At 43.8% G+C, this 13,537-nt stretch overlaps 2 protein-coding genes across 5 annotated transcripts in view; both read right to left on the reverse strand.

Moving 5' to 3' along the window:
- Positions 1-2,009: 2,009 nt before the first annotated feature.
- On the reverse strand, positions 2,010-4,478 carry LOC103546285 (forkhead box protein D4-like). Its single transcript, XM_008512758.2, is given in 3 exon segments — positions 2,010-3,035; positions 3,098-3,306; positions 3,308-4,478. Coding segments are annotated over 3 exon segments (1,326 nt in total). The 5' UTR covers positions 4,190-4,478; the 3' UTR covers positions 2,010-2,800.
- Positions 4,479-7,249: 2,771 nt separating this feature from the next.
- ZNG1A (Zn regulated GTPase metalloprotein activator 1A) overlaps positions 7,250-13,537 on the reverse strand; it is a 46,877-nt gene continuing 40,589 nt past the window's right edge. For all 4 annotated transcript variants that reach the window (XM_008512755.2, XM_070590670.1, XM_070590669.1 and 1 more), the window contains 2 exons: positions 12,264-12,393; positions 7,250-11,873 (listed from right to left, as the gene is read on the reverse strand). In XM_008512755.2, the coding sequence (XP_008510977.2) occupies positions 11,767-11,873; positions 12,264-12,393 (237 nt within the window). In that variant the 3' untranslated portion in view covers positions 7,250-11,766. The remainder of the gene's footprint in view (positions 11,874-12,263; positions 12,394-13,537) is intronic.

Consider the following 13,537-nt stretch of genomic DNA (forward strand, 5'->3'; position numbering starts at 1 on the left):
TCCCAGCGCCGAGCACCACGCGCCCAGGGGCCTGCGGAGCCACCGCGACGCCCGGGACGCGCCAGCGCGGCCGGAGGAGAGAGCTCGGCAGGTGCCCGTCGTTCCTGTGGGTTCGTGGTAGCAGCTGCCCCAGGGGCCGGTCCGGTGGGCGAGGGCCCCGGGTACGCCCCGCTTGAGGCCGGTCCTCTCTGCGCGGGCGCGCGCTGTGGACCAGGGGACCCAAAGAGCCAGGTTCGATTGGAGACCAACGTTTAATTTACAACTCCACTGAATCAGTGTTTTGCTTGGAAATTCATCGTGCGATATGTTTTCATTAGGTAAAAATAGGAGCTTGGGAGCCGAGCTGGAGCCGGGTTCCGACCCGCGGTCACCCGTGTTGGTGGTTGTGCTGGTCTGGCCTGGGGCAAAGGGAAGGAAGAAAACTCGGCCTCTCCTGCGGGGCTCCGGACAAGCCAAGAGAGCCTCGAGGGTCGACTCTGGGCTCAGCGACCGGCCGCACCTGGCGCTCAGACGACGTTTGTTGACCGAATAAATGAACTAATGTAGGCCTGGAGACGTGTTCGCGCAAAGGACAAGGGGGAGTTGGGCTGTGAACGGGCGAGTTCTTAGCATGAAATAGGTTCTCTTTATTCTCGACTTGTTTCCCAGCTCTTAGGCTGCCCCAGATCTGCAGAATTTGCTGAAAGGATCTTAAAGCTGAGGTGCTGAGGGTGAGACGATTGGACCTGAATTCACGATTGGGCAAAGCCCAAGGAGAAAGAGGTGGATGAAGCGGAAGACGGAGGTTTGGGGGTGGCCTGCAGCCGGAGGATAGGGGCCCATGTAGGGGACTGGGGGTGCGGGCCAAGGGGGCGAAGGCTGCCTGTGCGGAGCGGGGAGTAGAATCAGAAGCTCGTGTCCCGGGGCTACCAAGGGTTGGGTTGGGAACTTTCCAGAACATTACCCCTCCTCCTCCCCCCTTCCCCGGCCCCGAATTGCACTACTGCCGACCTGGAGGAGGTGGGGATTGCCCACAGCACGTGCGGTGCACGTTCGGAATGATGGTGTGGAGATGAGACGCTGGAGCAAAACATGAACCAATTAAAGGGCTGTAAAAACCTACGCCTCTGGGGCTTCCCCCCCTCCTGTAATGAGAAATTCATAGCTGGGGCCGGGGGCGGGGGGCGGGGGAGGCGGATGAGGGGGAACGACCTTCTCACACTCAGAGTGACTTCTTTCCAATTCTTTTGAAGAGAAGGCGCCGCGCTCAGAACAGGCAGAGCCGCGGCGGCCCGAGCAACTTGCTGTCTCTGGGGAGTATTCGTGCTGGGCATCTCTCTGCCGTCTTGTTTCCCTCTCACCCACTCACCGAAATCCAGAAAGAGTAAAAAACCTTTCTGGTTGCAAAGTCCTTTCAGAAATCAACTCTTTTCGAAACAACAGCAAAAAGTTCTTTCTTTTCTAAAGAAAGGGATTCGTAACCCCTAGAAGGCACCTGCCTGGAGAGAGAATTCGTAAAATTTTAAATGTCCAGGACACGAATGCTTCATTTGATATTTCCCTTTTCCCTGGGCCCTGGTTTTGAAAATTGTAATGCTTTTTTAAAAACTGCCTTTTATTTTCCCCGAGTAAATGTTGGCCACTACATTCCAAATTGATCTCAGATCGTTCTCCAGCTTATTCAGGAGAAAAACCAATGCCTCCAGAAAGATGGAAAATAAATGGAGAATATATTTAGATTTCCTCCAATTATTTTTATTCTACAGGTTTCATAAATACTAAATCCTTTACTTTAAAAAACAGGATCTTTTCAACTTAAAATATTTGGAAGTTTTAAAAGCCACTTTGAGAATGGGTTGTTTCTGATCTCCCTAATGAATATGAATTGTAAAACTAAATTGTTTAATTGGGAGGACAAAAACTAAGTTTTAAAAGAAGTTCCATTTAAAAAGCAAACAATGAGAAGTAATACAAAATAAACGGTTCCATGTAGTGATTTAACACTTTATTTAGTCTGAATAGCTAGGTTTAATTTTTTCCTGCCTTTTTTTTTCCTCCCCAAATCCCCCCAGTACATAGTTGTATATTTTAGTTGTGGGTCCTTCTAGTTGTGGCATGGGGGACGCTGCCTCACCATGGCCTAACAAGTGGTGCCATGTCCGTGCCCAGGATCCGAACCCTTGGCCGCTGAAGCAGAGCCCGCAAACTTAACCATTCGGCCACAGGGCCGCCCCGCTAGGTTTAATTTTAACACCTCTCCACGGAAGGTGGTACATTTGACACAGATCAGAAATAAATGCTCTGAAATTAAAATTCTACTTATATTACACATCGATTTCAGGAAGACACAGAGGGCGTACGCATTTTGCTCTTGGGAATAATACTTGCAGTTCCTAGGGGATGAAGAAGGGGAAACATGTACACTGGACACTGTATTGTCTTTGCTTTTCTTTTAATACCAGAGGAAAATGCCCCACTCACGTTCCTCTGGAACTCCTCATTTCCTCTGGAAATGTGCAAATCAGAAAAGCCCTGGAAGCCACACTTGGAGGTTGGAAAAGAAAGGGCGTTGACGCCATTGGAATTACGTTCGGTTTGTCTTAACGGGACAGTATCCAACTTTTCCTTCGTAAATATTTTGCAGTGAATCGAAATTAGTGGTTGCTCCGCTGCGGGATTCAGATGCACCCGCCTGGTCCCGTCTGTGCAAGGCGTGTGCGGGAGGGCAGGCGGCGAGGAGAGCAGAGCCCGGGTCGCTGCGCCCTCCAGCTTGGCTCCGGGTGCGCCCCCTGGGAGTCGGCGCCAAGGCAGGGTGTGGATACTACTCAAAAGGCCGGGGAGGTTGCTCATCTCTGCCAGAATGGGTGACCAGCGACGTCAGCCTAGAGCCTTCTGCTTCGGGCTGACATCCCAGCAACGCCGCGGTGGCCGACAGGTGCCGGCACAGCAGCGCTCCCTTGCTGGGAGCGCAGCCATTGGCACAGTTCTGTTGCTGCTGCTGCTGCTGCTGCTGCTGCTGCTGCTGCTGCTGCTGCTGCTGCTGCAGAATCGTCCGGGCAGCGGACGCGGCGGCGGCAGCGGACACGTGCAGCAAGGGGGCAGCAGCCTGGGTATGCAACAGGCACGACGGGCGCTGCAGCACGTGGCAGTAGCCCCATGGGGTCGGGGGCAGACTCTGCGCGGCCCCAGTGCCCCCTCCCCGGGCCCCTTGCATGATACTCTCGATGCTGAAAGAGGTGCATCCGCCTCCCGGCCGCGACGCCGGCCCCTTGCCTTCCTCCCAAGGCTGGGAGCCCAGCGAGGGCTGCAGGGCCGGAAGGGCGCCGGGAGTCGCCAGGTCCGCGCCGTGCGCTTTCCTCGGCGCCTCAGCGTAGGCCGGGGCAGAGAGCAGCAGGTAGCGAAAGGGATGAGGGTGCAGCAGCGCGCACGGGGTGCTCCCGGGGGCGGCGGCGGGATAGGCCCCCGGGACAGGCTGCGGCGGGGCCGGAGACCCGAGCAACAGGCCCGGGTAGGGGCCGTGCAGGGCGGCGGGCGCGGCGGGCAGGGGGAAGGGGTGATGCAAGTGGGCTCCTGGGGGCGGGTGGTGGCGCTTGAAGCGCTTCCTGCGCCGGAGGAAGCTGCCGTTGTCGAACATGTCCTGGGAGGCGGGGTCCAGGCTCCAGTAGTTGCCCTTGCCGGGGTGGCCCGGCTCGCGGGGGATCTTGACGAAGCAGTCGTTGAGGGAGAGGTTGTGGCGGATGCTGTTCTGCCAGGCCGGGAACTTGCGGCGGTAGTAGGGGAAGCGGCCGCTGATGAAGGCGCAGATGCCGCTGAGCGTGAGGCGCTTGTGCGGGCTCTGCAGGATGGCCATGGTGATGAGCGCGATGTATGAGTAGGGGGGCTTCGCCGGCTGCAGGGCATCCCCAGAGGCCGCCGCAGACCCGGTCGCTGCCCTGAACTTGGTGCCAAACTCGGAGTCGTCCCTCGGGCCGCTGCCGCTCTCGGTGCGCTCTCGGGGAAGCACGGCCGCGCCCCGCCGCGCCCCCTGAGGCCCCGGCTGGTGCAGCTGCTCTAGGAATCGCTGGCTCCCCTCTGCCCCCTCGTCTTCCTCTTCCTCCTCCTCTTCATCCTCCTCCTCTCCCAGGATATCGATCTCACCGTCTTCCCCGTCGGAGCCCCGAAGGCTGCACGGCGGTGTGGAGCGAAGGCGCTTAGCTCTTGGCAAGTTCATGGGGAAGCAGGTCCTGCAGACGCAGGAAAGGTGGCGGCCGCTCACCTGGCTCGCGGGGGACTGGGCTGGAAGCCTCCTGGGTTAAGAGTGTTCCAAAAAGCAGGAACAGTCGTGGTCAGCTTTTTAGGTGTTCTTGACTTCTGGTTTCTCCTCCTTTACAACACCGTCCAGCGGAGGCACTTGGCCTTTTATTAAAGCTTCTCGGACTCCCTGTGTGGTGGACTCCCCCCTTTATACCCCTGCTCCCGCTACCTCAGAGCGCTCCCACTTCCTCGCGACGCAGTCCAATGATGAGGGTCCGCTGCGTTACCCACAGGCGAGACTTCGGCCTCCTGCTCCTTACACCCCCACCCCCACCCCCAAGGAAGATGCTCCACTCCGGGCTTAGCCAGCCAATCGGGCACAGAGCCACACAGGCTCTGTGAACGCGCTTTTAAAAACGCGCAAACAAAAAAGAGGTAGGAAAATAGGATACCCAACAATCCAGGGCCACCTCGATATTCAGGCCTCTCTCCTAGAGGGTAGAAATTGAGGGGCGGAGGGAGGCACACAGTGAAATGCAGACGGTGTTGGCTGTAAAAGCATGTGTAGAATATGTTTTCGCGTTTCACAGCTAGTTAATCACCCGTTTTCATTGGTGGATTCTGTCCTCGTCCAGGATGATGAGTGGAAATATTTTTAATGTTCTAACTATATCCCAGAGCTCAGGGGTTGTGAGGGGGTGTTGCGTTGTCCCTACCACCCCCCGCCTCAGCTCCCCAAAGTGTTCCCCCTGACTCAAATGTTCAGAAAAGGCTCATATGTCCTCGCCTAAGCTGTGGGAGTTCAGGGTGGAGGGAAAGCAGGCGGGGTAAAGAGTCCCCTTCCATCAGTGATTCTCGAACTCCTCCGAACATTTAACCACAGTACGAAATACATTCTATACCACCATCCTGCATAGGTAGACTTACATAACTAAAATAGGTTTCATAAAACAAGTGATCACTGACGTTTTCTCTTTTTTTTAATGGCCATGACCAACTAAATTGATTTTGCCAAAAACTAACTATTGCACACTCAGTTTGAAAAATCTTGTTTTCACAAAAATGGCCCCACAACTCCAAGGGATGCACCTAGTCTGAGAGTCAGTGTCTCTCTATCCTCCTTCCCTTCCTTCTTTTAAAAAAGGCCAACATCAAGAAGCTCTACTATAAGAATAAATACCAAACTTGCAACCTAAAGCAGGCAAGGGAGGAGCTGCAGTTTCCGCGTCTTTAGCTAAATTTACTAGGTCACCATTCCTTACTCACCCCGGGGAGGAGCAATATGACGGAGAAGCTCTGCTTACCTCACTCACTTGACATCCTTGGAAGTAAGGAGATTTTTAGGGTGACCTCATTTACATCAGTTCAGAGAGTAAAGTAGCAGTAGTGTAATATAACAATGTGTGCTATATAAATAGGGACCTTACAGTAAAATACTGAGCAACAGGATATATTCATAATTTAATACCTACCTAGTTGTGAAAAGAACTTGAGGTGGCATCTAATAAAAATGCAGCACAAAAAACATTGTATTATTCCATTGAGTGGCACATAGTAATCTTCCATTAGTATCTGTAAAATGACAATGAATTTTCAGTGAGAAATCCGAAGCCAGCTAAAAGGGTCAACTATAACAAAAAAGTAGCTTAAAGTAGCTGGTCCCTTCAAGATAATATTCTGCAAACAGCTTTCTTGCAACTCTTTTTAAAGTCTCATCCTCTACCCCTGAGGTTTTTACCCTCGAAGTCTTCTCAGTTATATGTAGCTTGAAATAGGACAAATAACAGGTTTTGAGCCTAACAGATTTGTGTTTGAATCCCATCAATTACTACTTGTGTGCTCTGCTAAACTAAGCTTCAGGAGGGCTGGGACAGGTGTCTTATTCAAACTTTGGCTTCCAGGTGCCTCCCCCTCGGCCCCCTGCAGGTGAGGCACAGTTCTTCCATCAGCAGAGGAATCTGATTACCCAGAAGGGGAGCATTGTTAGTTTACCTAGAGTCAGCTTCTATGGGGATTTGGGTCATTTAAAAATGAAAGGAGAAATGTAAAGGCAGGCTAAAAAAACACACAAAAAACAAAACGACCTCCATTGATGGAGGTATGTCAAAGGGGGCACAGGAGACAAATGGAAGAGCTCCCCATGGCCAAAGCTGGGGCAATTTGAGCCACAAAATAAAATAGTATTGGGTTATAACCCAAAGTATAAAATAAATATCCATGTGTCCATATTGATAAAAAATAAATGACTGAATAAATTCATAAATGGAGGGAAAGAGGCAAATCTGCCTTGCAGAATTCGAAATAAATTATGTAGAAACTCTGCCCTCAAGGAGGTGGAGCCTAACTCCCACTCCTTTACTGTGGGCAGAGCAGTGACTTCCTTCCAAAGAGAACAGAATGTGTGGGGGTGCGGTGTGGGGGGGAGGGGGCAGGAGAAACCTAACCAACACATCAGCCAGGTGATCAACGTCAACATCAAGAATCATAAATCATGTTGACAGTATGGACCCTTGATGTGATGTGATGAAAATGGTGCTCTGTGATCTTGCTCCCCCAAACCTGTCTAAATCAGGGAAAAAACATCCAAGTCTGTAGAGGAGCATCTTATGTACTCCTCAAATCAGATCAGTACTCCTCAAAACTATCAAGGTCACCAAAACAAGGAAAGTCTAAGAAACTGTCACAGCCAAGAGGAGTCTAAGGAGACATGACTGCTGACTGATGTGGGGTCCTGGATGGGATTCTGGGACAGAAAAAGGACAGGAGGGAAAAACGGGAGATTTGAATAAACTATGGATTATAGTTAATAATAATGTATCAATATTGGTTCACTAGTTGTAACAAATGACCACACCAATGTAAGATGTTAACTGTGTGTATGGTGGGTGAATAGGGGAACTCTCTTGTACTATCTGTTCAATTATTCTGAAAATTACATTCTATTAATTTAAAAAACTTAAACATAGGCGGAAAGGGCCTAATAACCAAAAAGTAGAAACTCAAATGTCCATCAAATGATGAGTGGATAAACAAAACGTGGTTTATAAGTAGAATTTTATTCAGCAATAAGGACACAACGTGCTGACACATGCTACAACATGGACTAACCTTGAAAATATTATGGTAAGTGCAAGGAGACCAAACAGGCAAGTCTACAGAGAAAGTAGATTAGTGGCTGCTGGGGGCTAGCTGCAGGAGGAAACAGGGAGCAAGTGCTCATGGATACAGTTTCTTCTGGGAGTGACAGAGGTAGTGGTTGCCACTACCTGTAGATATACTAAAGCCACGAAATGTACACTTTAAAAGGGTAAATTTTATAGTATATGAATTATATCTAAATAAAATTGTTATACAAAATATATCCATGTAAAAACAAAAAGCTATATTGATGAAAACTAAATTGAATGCTTTGGAAAGACTCCATTATGAAAGAAAAAAGAAAACTCTTACTGTCTGTCCCATCAATTCTTTAGTGTTGTCTTACGAATCAAAAGCCTTATTTTGTGGCTCCTGCAACATTTGGCATGGGGCCTAGAGCACAGTGGGCATTCGATGGCATCTGGTGATTATTTCTTTCCTAACTCTGAGTAAGTTTTTTCCTGAATAAAACTATCAGGAGCTCACAAAAATGCATCCTAGTTTGAAAAACCAACCTTCCTAAACTAATCCAAAGAAAGGATGATTTCGCTCCATTTTACTCTGAAAATTAAAGGCAAGTTGGTCATCAAGAGTTAAAGTTGATTCTAATATTAAGACTAATTCTGAGCAAAAAAAACCTAGCCTATCTTTCTTTTTCATCAAAGTAGGGCAAGTTGCTAGACATTCAAAGGCAGAATTCACTTCTTTCAACATCACCTCCACAATGTATGGCATTTCTAGAACTGGGAAAGCCATTTCAAAGCAATCTAAAAAGATAGTTTTCCCACCTATCCTAGCATGTAATCCAAATGAGACAATTATTCAATTTGTAGCAAGCAAGTCAGTCCATAAATGTTTAAAAGCCTTTTTAACTCTATTTTGTTGACAGTTCCCTTCAAGCTTTACGATCTAGGAATTACAGAGCCTTTCCATCTTCTGGTCTCCCCTCTCACCCCGTGCTGACCCTTCCTACAACAATCTTAAACTCAGTACCAATGCACTTGCCCCTTTCACTAAAAGCTGGAAAAAGCCTAGGAAAGAACTATTTGTTTTAAGAAGGTACGCAGAAGCTTGAATTTTTTATCAAGTTTTGCTGGAAAAGGAGAATTCACATTTACTGATACTCTATATTCAGGGTGCTTTAAATTTAATCCCTGGAACAACCCAGAGGGATCTGTGTTTTATCTCCATTTTATAAATAAGGAGGCAAAGGCTCAGAGAAATTTAGTAATTTATCCTGTATTACTCAGTAAACTATAACGTTTTAGATGAACTATGCCTAAACTTGATTATCATTGTTATCACCAATAAGCTGCAAATTTTCTATAGTTAGCAGAATAACAAAACATGTTATTTAGTTAATGAGTTATAGATTTGCATTATAAAAATAAAATTTTCTCTCGAGGCTATCTATGGCATGTTCCAAAGTCCTTTGATGTGCAGGTTAAACTGATAATGGCTCTAATCACTGAAAAATATTTCCTTTTGGGAAAAATCAGAATGAAGAACAGGACAATGCATCTTTAAAAGAATATATAAACAACGTAAAAATACAGTATAAAGTCTAAATTAAACAGTGAGAGGTCATTCCACCCAGATTGGCAAAGGTTAAAATGTGTTAGCTAGGATTAGAAAAATGGGTAGTTTCATACACTGCTCTATAAAGGCAAAAAGGTACAGCCATTTGGAAGGACAATTTATCAGTATCTGTAAAACTTTCTGAATGTGCATCTCCTGGAAGCTAGTGATCCCACCCTTACCTATCTACTCTAGAGAAACATTCTGACACAAGAGCAGAAAGACACGCACAGTGATGACTGCAGCACTGTTCACAATTTCACAAATGAGAAACAATTGGTTCATGGGCCAAAGCAATCACATCCAGCTCACTTCTGCAACTAAAAGCCCTGAGCCACTTCCCAGGGCATTCAGAAGAATCCGGATGTTTTGCTCGGTCCTATAAGGAGCAACAAGCCTGGCCTTGGTCACAACTCCAATTCCACCTCACACTCTGGATTTCTAACCTTCCGCCACCCTCGCCTTCTCCCTGGTCTTCCAACACCCTATGCTGGTTCCCACCTAAAGGGCCTCTCCACTACTTGCCCCCTCTGTGTAGAACCTTCTCCCCTACTCTACATGAACCACTCCTTTAAGTCCGTTCTCAAGAAGCCACCTCTCCTCAGGGAAGCTTTCCATGACCACTCAATCTAAAGCTGATCTTTATCAGCCTTCTTAGGGCTGCCTCCTATTTTCTCATTGTTTTAAGTCCCTCCACCAGAATGTAAGCAGTATGAGAACCTGGCCTTTACTTGCCATGTATGGTTTCAGCCCCAGCACTAATGCCTGGCCAAACTGGAAGCTCTCAGTAAATGCTTTTTTAAAATTAATGCAATCTATGCTATACTATGAATTTCTATGCAGTAGTTAAGGAGTAAGACATATTTAGATTCACCATCATGGAAAGATCTAAGACTAATAATTGAGTTTCTAAAAAAGCAAACTATTACAACCTATAAAGAATGATGTATTATTTAAAACACACAAAACCTTTCCTTGAGGATATTTACAGCAAGTTTGTAAGCTTCCTGAAGAAATCGCTTAAATTATGGTTCTAATCACTGGAAAATAAATCACTTTGGGAAACAATGTAAACCATAATGTGTAAGTGAAAAAAAACATCTAAAAGGAGAGACATTAAACTGACACCACCGCTTACCCCTAAGAAATGACAGTGACCAAAGGAGAAAGGCCAGGGGAGACTGACTACATCTGTAATATGTGCACTTTCACAACCCGAATGTATTCATGCAATACTTACGTAATGGAAAATATCTAAAGATTAATTTACTTGATTTTAAAGGAAAAAACCAAATATTTATGAGTTTTATACATACAGATTTTTAAGAGTATACATTACGACTACTTCAAACATTTCTCCCACAACAGGACACTTAATTATAAGCCCTTTCTCATGCTCTAGAACAGATGAATCTAGACACTTATTTGCCAAAGAACATTACATATTATCATGACCACATTAATTATAAGACTAATTTAAATTGTGTAGAAGAAGAAAACATTTATCTAGGCTCTGCTGTGTGCCAGGAGCTAAGTGGGTGCACTATAAAACTATTTCATCCTCATAACAATCTTGAATGGTTGATATTATTACCGTCCACTTTATAAATAAGGAACTAGTCTCAGAGAAAATACTTTGCCCAAGATTACACAGCCAAGAAGCAGCAGAGCTGGAATAAAGCCCACACCTGACTCAAAACTCAGCTGACTTCCTAGTGGGCAATTTGCTGCCATAAAATAAGTGTATTCTGTCAACTATGAAATAAGAGAATGGATTCAAGAAGCAAGTACATGAATACAGAGTGGTTACATAAAAAAGATATAGAATGCACCAAAAAGTAGACACTTCATTTCAATAATTAGCCTGCCTCCAACCACTGGAGCCATTCAAGATACACAGATGTAACTCTTTTACTTAATGTTCTGAAACAAAATTCCAAAAGCCATTTTCATAGCCTTCTGATATTTAACAACCATTATTTTAGGAAAGCTCTTCCTTAAATTCCATCTAACGCCTTTCTCTTACAATTTGAATACAGTTATGCTCACCTGGCCTTTAGCAGAAAAGGGAGAAAAGTAAGCCATTGTATATTCACACACCAACCATTTATATAAAGATTGTTAAATTATCAAAAGTTAATTGTAGTTATACCTGAAGTTTTGTACCTGGTTACTTTTGAGCTTACACTGAACATTAAAATTGTTCAAAAAAACCAAGATGAATTTAAAATTAAGAGCTCTAAAACTGGAATCTTCTAAACAAAAAGTGAATGGCTGAAGTTTCAATACAGTGACTACCAGCAAGGCTTAGAAGTGACTAAGAGATGGTTTCATTTAATTTCTTTGACTCGGATTTCTTCCACTTATAAGCTTCTAGCCACAACAAACCTCTTATTTCATTTGATAAAAATAGTGACATTATTTGTTTTGTAAAATTCTTAATAATAATAAAATTATGATATGTATGCAATGAGCTGAAGTTCTAAGGGCAAATGACAAGGTTGAAGTTTTATCATTATTATTAAATAACCTTCCTGGGTGAGAAATTCAGCCTATGCAAACTCTAAAGCCAATTCTAAAAGACATTTTTGTGAAATATCTATCTCCAAAAAAAACACTTTAAGGACATTATATTTTATTGAATGAATATCAAATGTTTTACAGTACTGATTTACTATATCTTATGTATTATATAAAATAAATACTATTTTAAAGTACATTAGTACATTGCAATTTATAACAGAAGTAATGCCAAAAAAGATGCTTGAAATGTAGCCAGTAAGAGACACTTATTGCCAATTTTATCATCCGATCTTTTGATAAGAAATGCTTGCAGTGTTATGGACAAACTTGATCTTCTTTGAAATGTGCTGTCCACCGCTTTTCTGTTTCTGTCACAGTAGCTATAAATAGTTGTTTAAGGATATCCTTATCTAAATTCCTGCCTGCAAACAGAAAAAAATATGGTGTGATTATACAATGCTTATTAAAATGACACAGGTTACCTATCAATTCCAGATCATTAAAGGCTTGATGATCTTCAGAAATTTACAAAAACAAAAGTAACTGAGTGATTCCTTAACTCTCTAGTTAAGTCCCTCAGAAGTAAACTGGCACTTGGATTAATCACTTTTCTAAAATTCTCTGAAGAAGAGTAAAAGGCCTAATGAGTTCTTATGAATGTTATCACATGATTAAGACAAATATATTAACTACAAGCTTATTTAGGTTTACAAAAGGGGTTCTCGCTGGTTAATACTGCTTATGTAGCACATTATATCCCTTTCAAATATATTTTTTACTGTGTTTTAGAAATTTAACTGTTTGTCACTTACCAATAAGAACCAATCGATTTGTTCTCTCAGTGTCATCTCTCCAGCTCACTGGAGTCTCCTCCAGATCATAGAGCTCATGGACACCTTGGACAATCACTTGTTGTGGTCTGTCTTTGATTGACACCAGCCCCTGTTGAAAGGAGAATGATCACCCAGTCCCAGTTCTAACTTAAAAACAGAAATTGAGCATCAAGGTTCATGGATTAATTATTCCTATTCCTAAAAAAGAAACTCATAAAGGAGATGCTATTAAAATTACTTATTTCCAGTTATTTGTGCATTAAAGAAACAGTTCTTAAAGCCTCCAATTTTTAAAAAAGGTTTCCATGCACACTGATTTTTTCAAACAATCCCTTTTTGTAATGATAAAATTAATGCATGTATTAGGACGTTCTTTCACTGTTCTCTTTATCACGACAAAAAACTGAAACAACAAAAGGATAAAACAAATCTGATTCTACTGATTATTCTACTCTTAAGAATTTTATACTTGTTTCAGTTTTAATGGGAAAATGTGAGAAGTTAAAGGATTTTGGTGACAAAAAATTTGTTTTTGAATAGGTTGCAACAAATGGAGTAGATGATGAAATAAAGAAAGAAAAACTATTTATCTGAATAAAAGTTCATTTTATATTGATTCACAGAAATAATGAACAAATTATCCAATAAACTGGCTCCTATGGGGATGAAATAATTTCTATGAAATGTTTGTCAAACCTATTTGTTTTAAAATTAATAGATATATTGAAAAATAGTAAAAGACAAACAACTAATATCTCATCACACAATTTTTTGTGTATTTTGAGTGTATGTTCTTCCAGTTTTTCTTTTCCTATGCCCAGTTTTTTCTTGTTTTTTTCCCCTAGTTTTATTGAGATATAACTGACATATGACACTGTATTAGTTTAAGGTGTACAATATAATGATTTGATTGCTCTCTGATTTTTAAATTTGAATTTTAATACGTAATAACAAACTCCTTGGAAAGAATTACCTAGGCATCAATTTTGTGTTACTTGTATAAAGACTTTGAAGCTTTAGCTGTTACTAGAGTTGACATTTTAAACATGTTGCTTATTATAAGACTAATATTTTCTAACAGGAAGGAGAAGGAAGTCTGTGAAAATAAAGGCTGTGTTGCCCCAGATCCCCGGGTGTTGTGATGAGGAAGGCCAAAGGAAGAACCAAGGACAACTGCAGAAACAACTCTCACATACCTAAGGACAGAATCCAAACTGAGATGGTGCAGGAGGAGACATGGACTCCGTGCAGAG

The sequence above is a fragment of the Equus przewalskii genome, chromosome 22 (assembly GCF_037783145.1).
Source record: "Equus przewalskii isolate Varuska chromosome 22, EquPr2, whole genome shotgun sequence".
In the NCBI taxonomy this organism is placed as follows: Eukaryota; Metazoa; Chordata; class Mammalia; order Perissodactyla; family Equidae; genus Equus; species Equus przewalskii.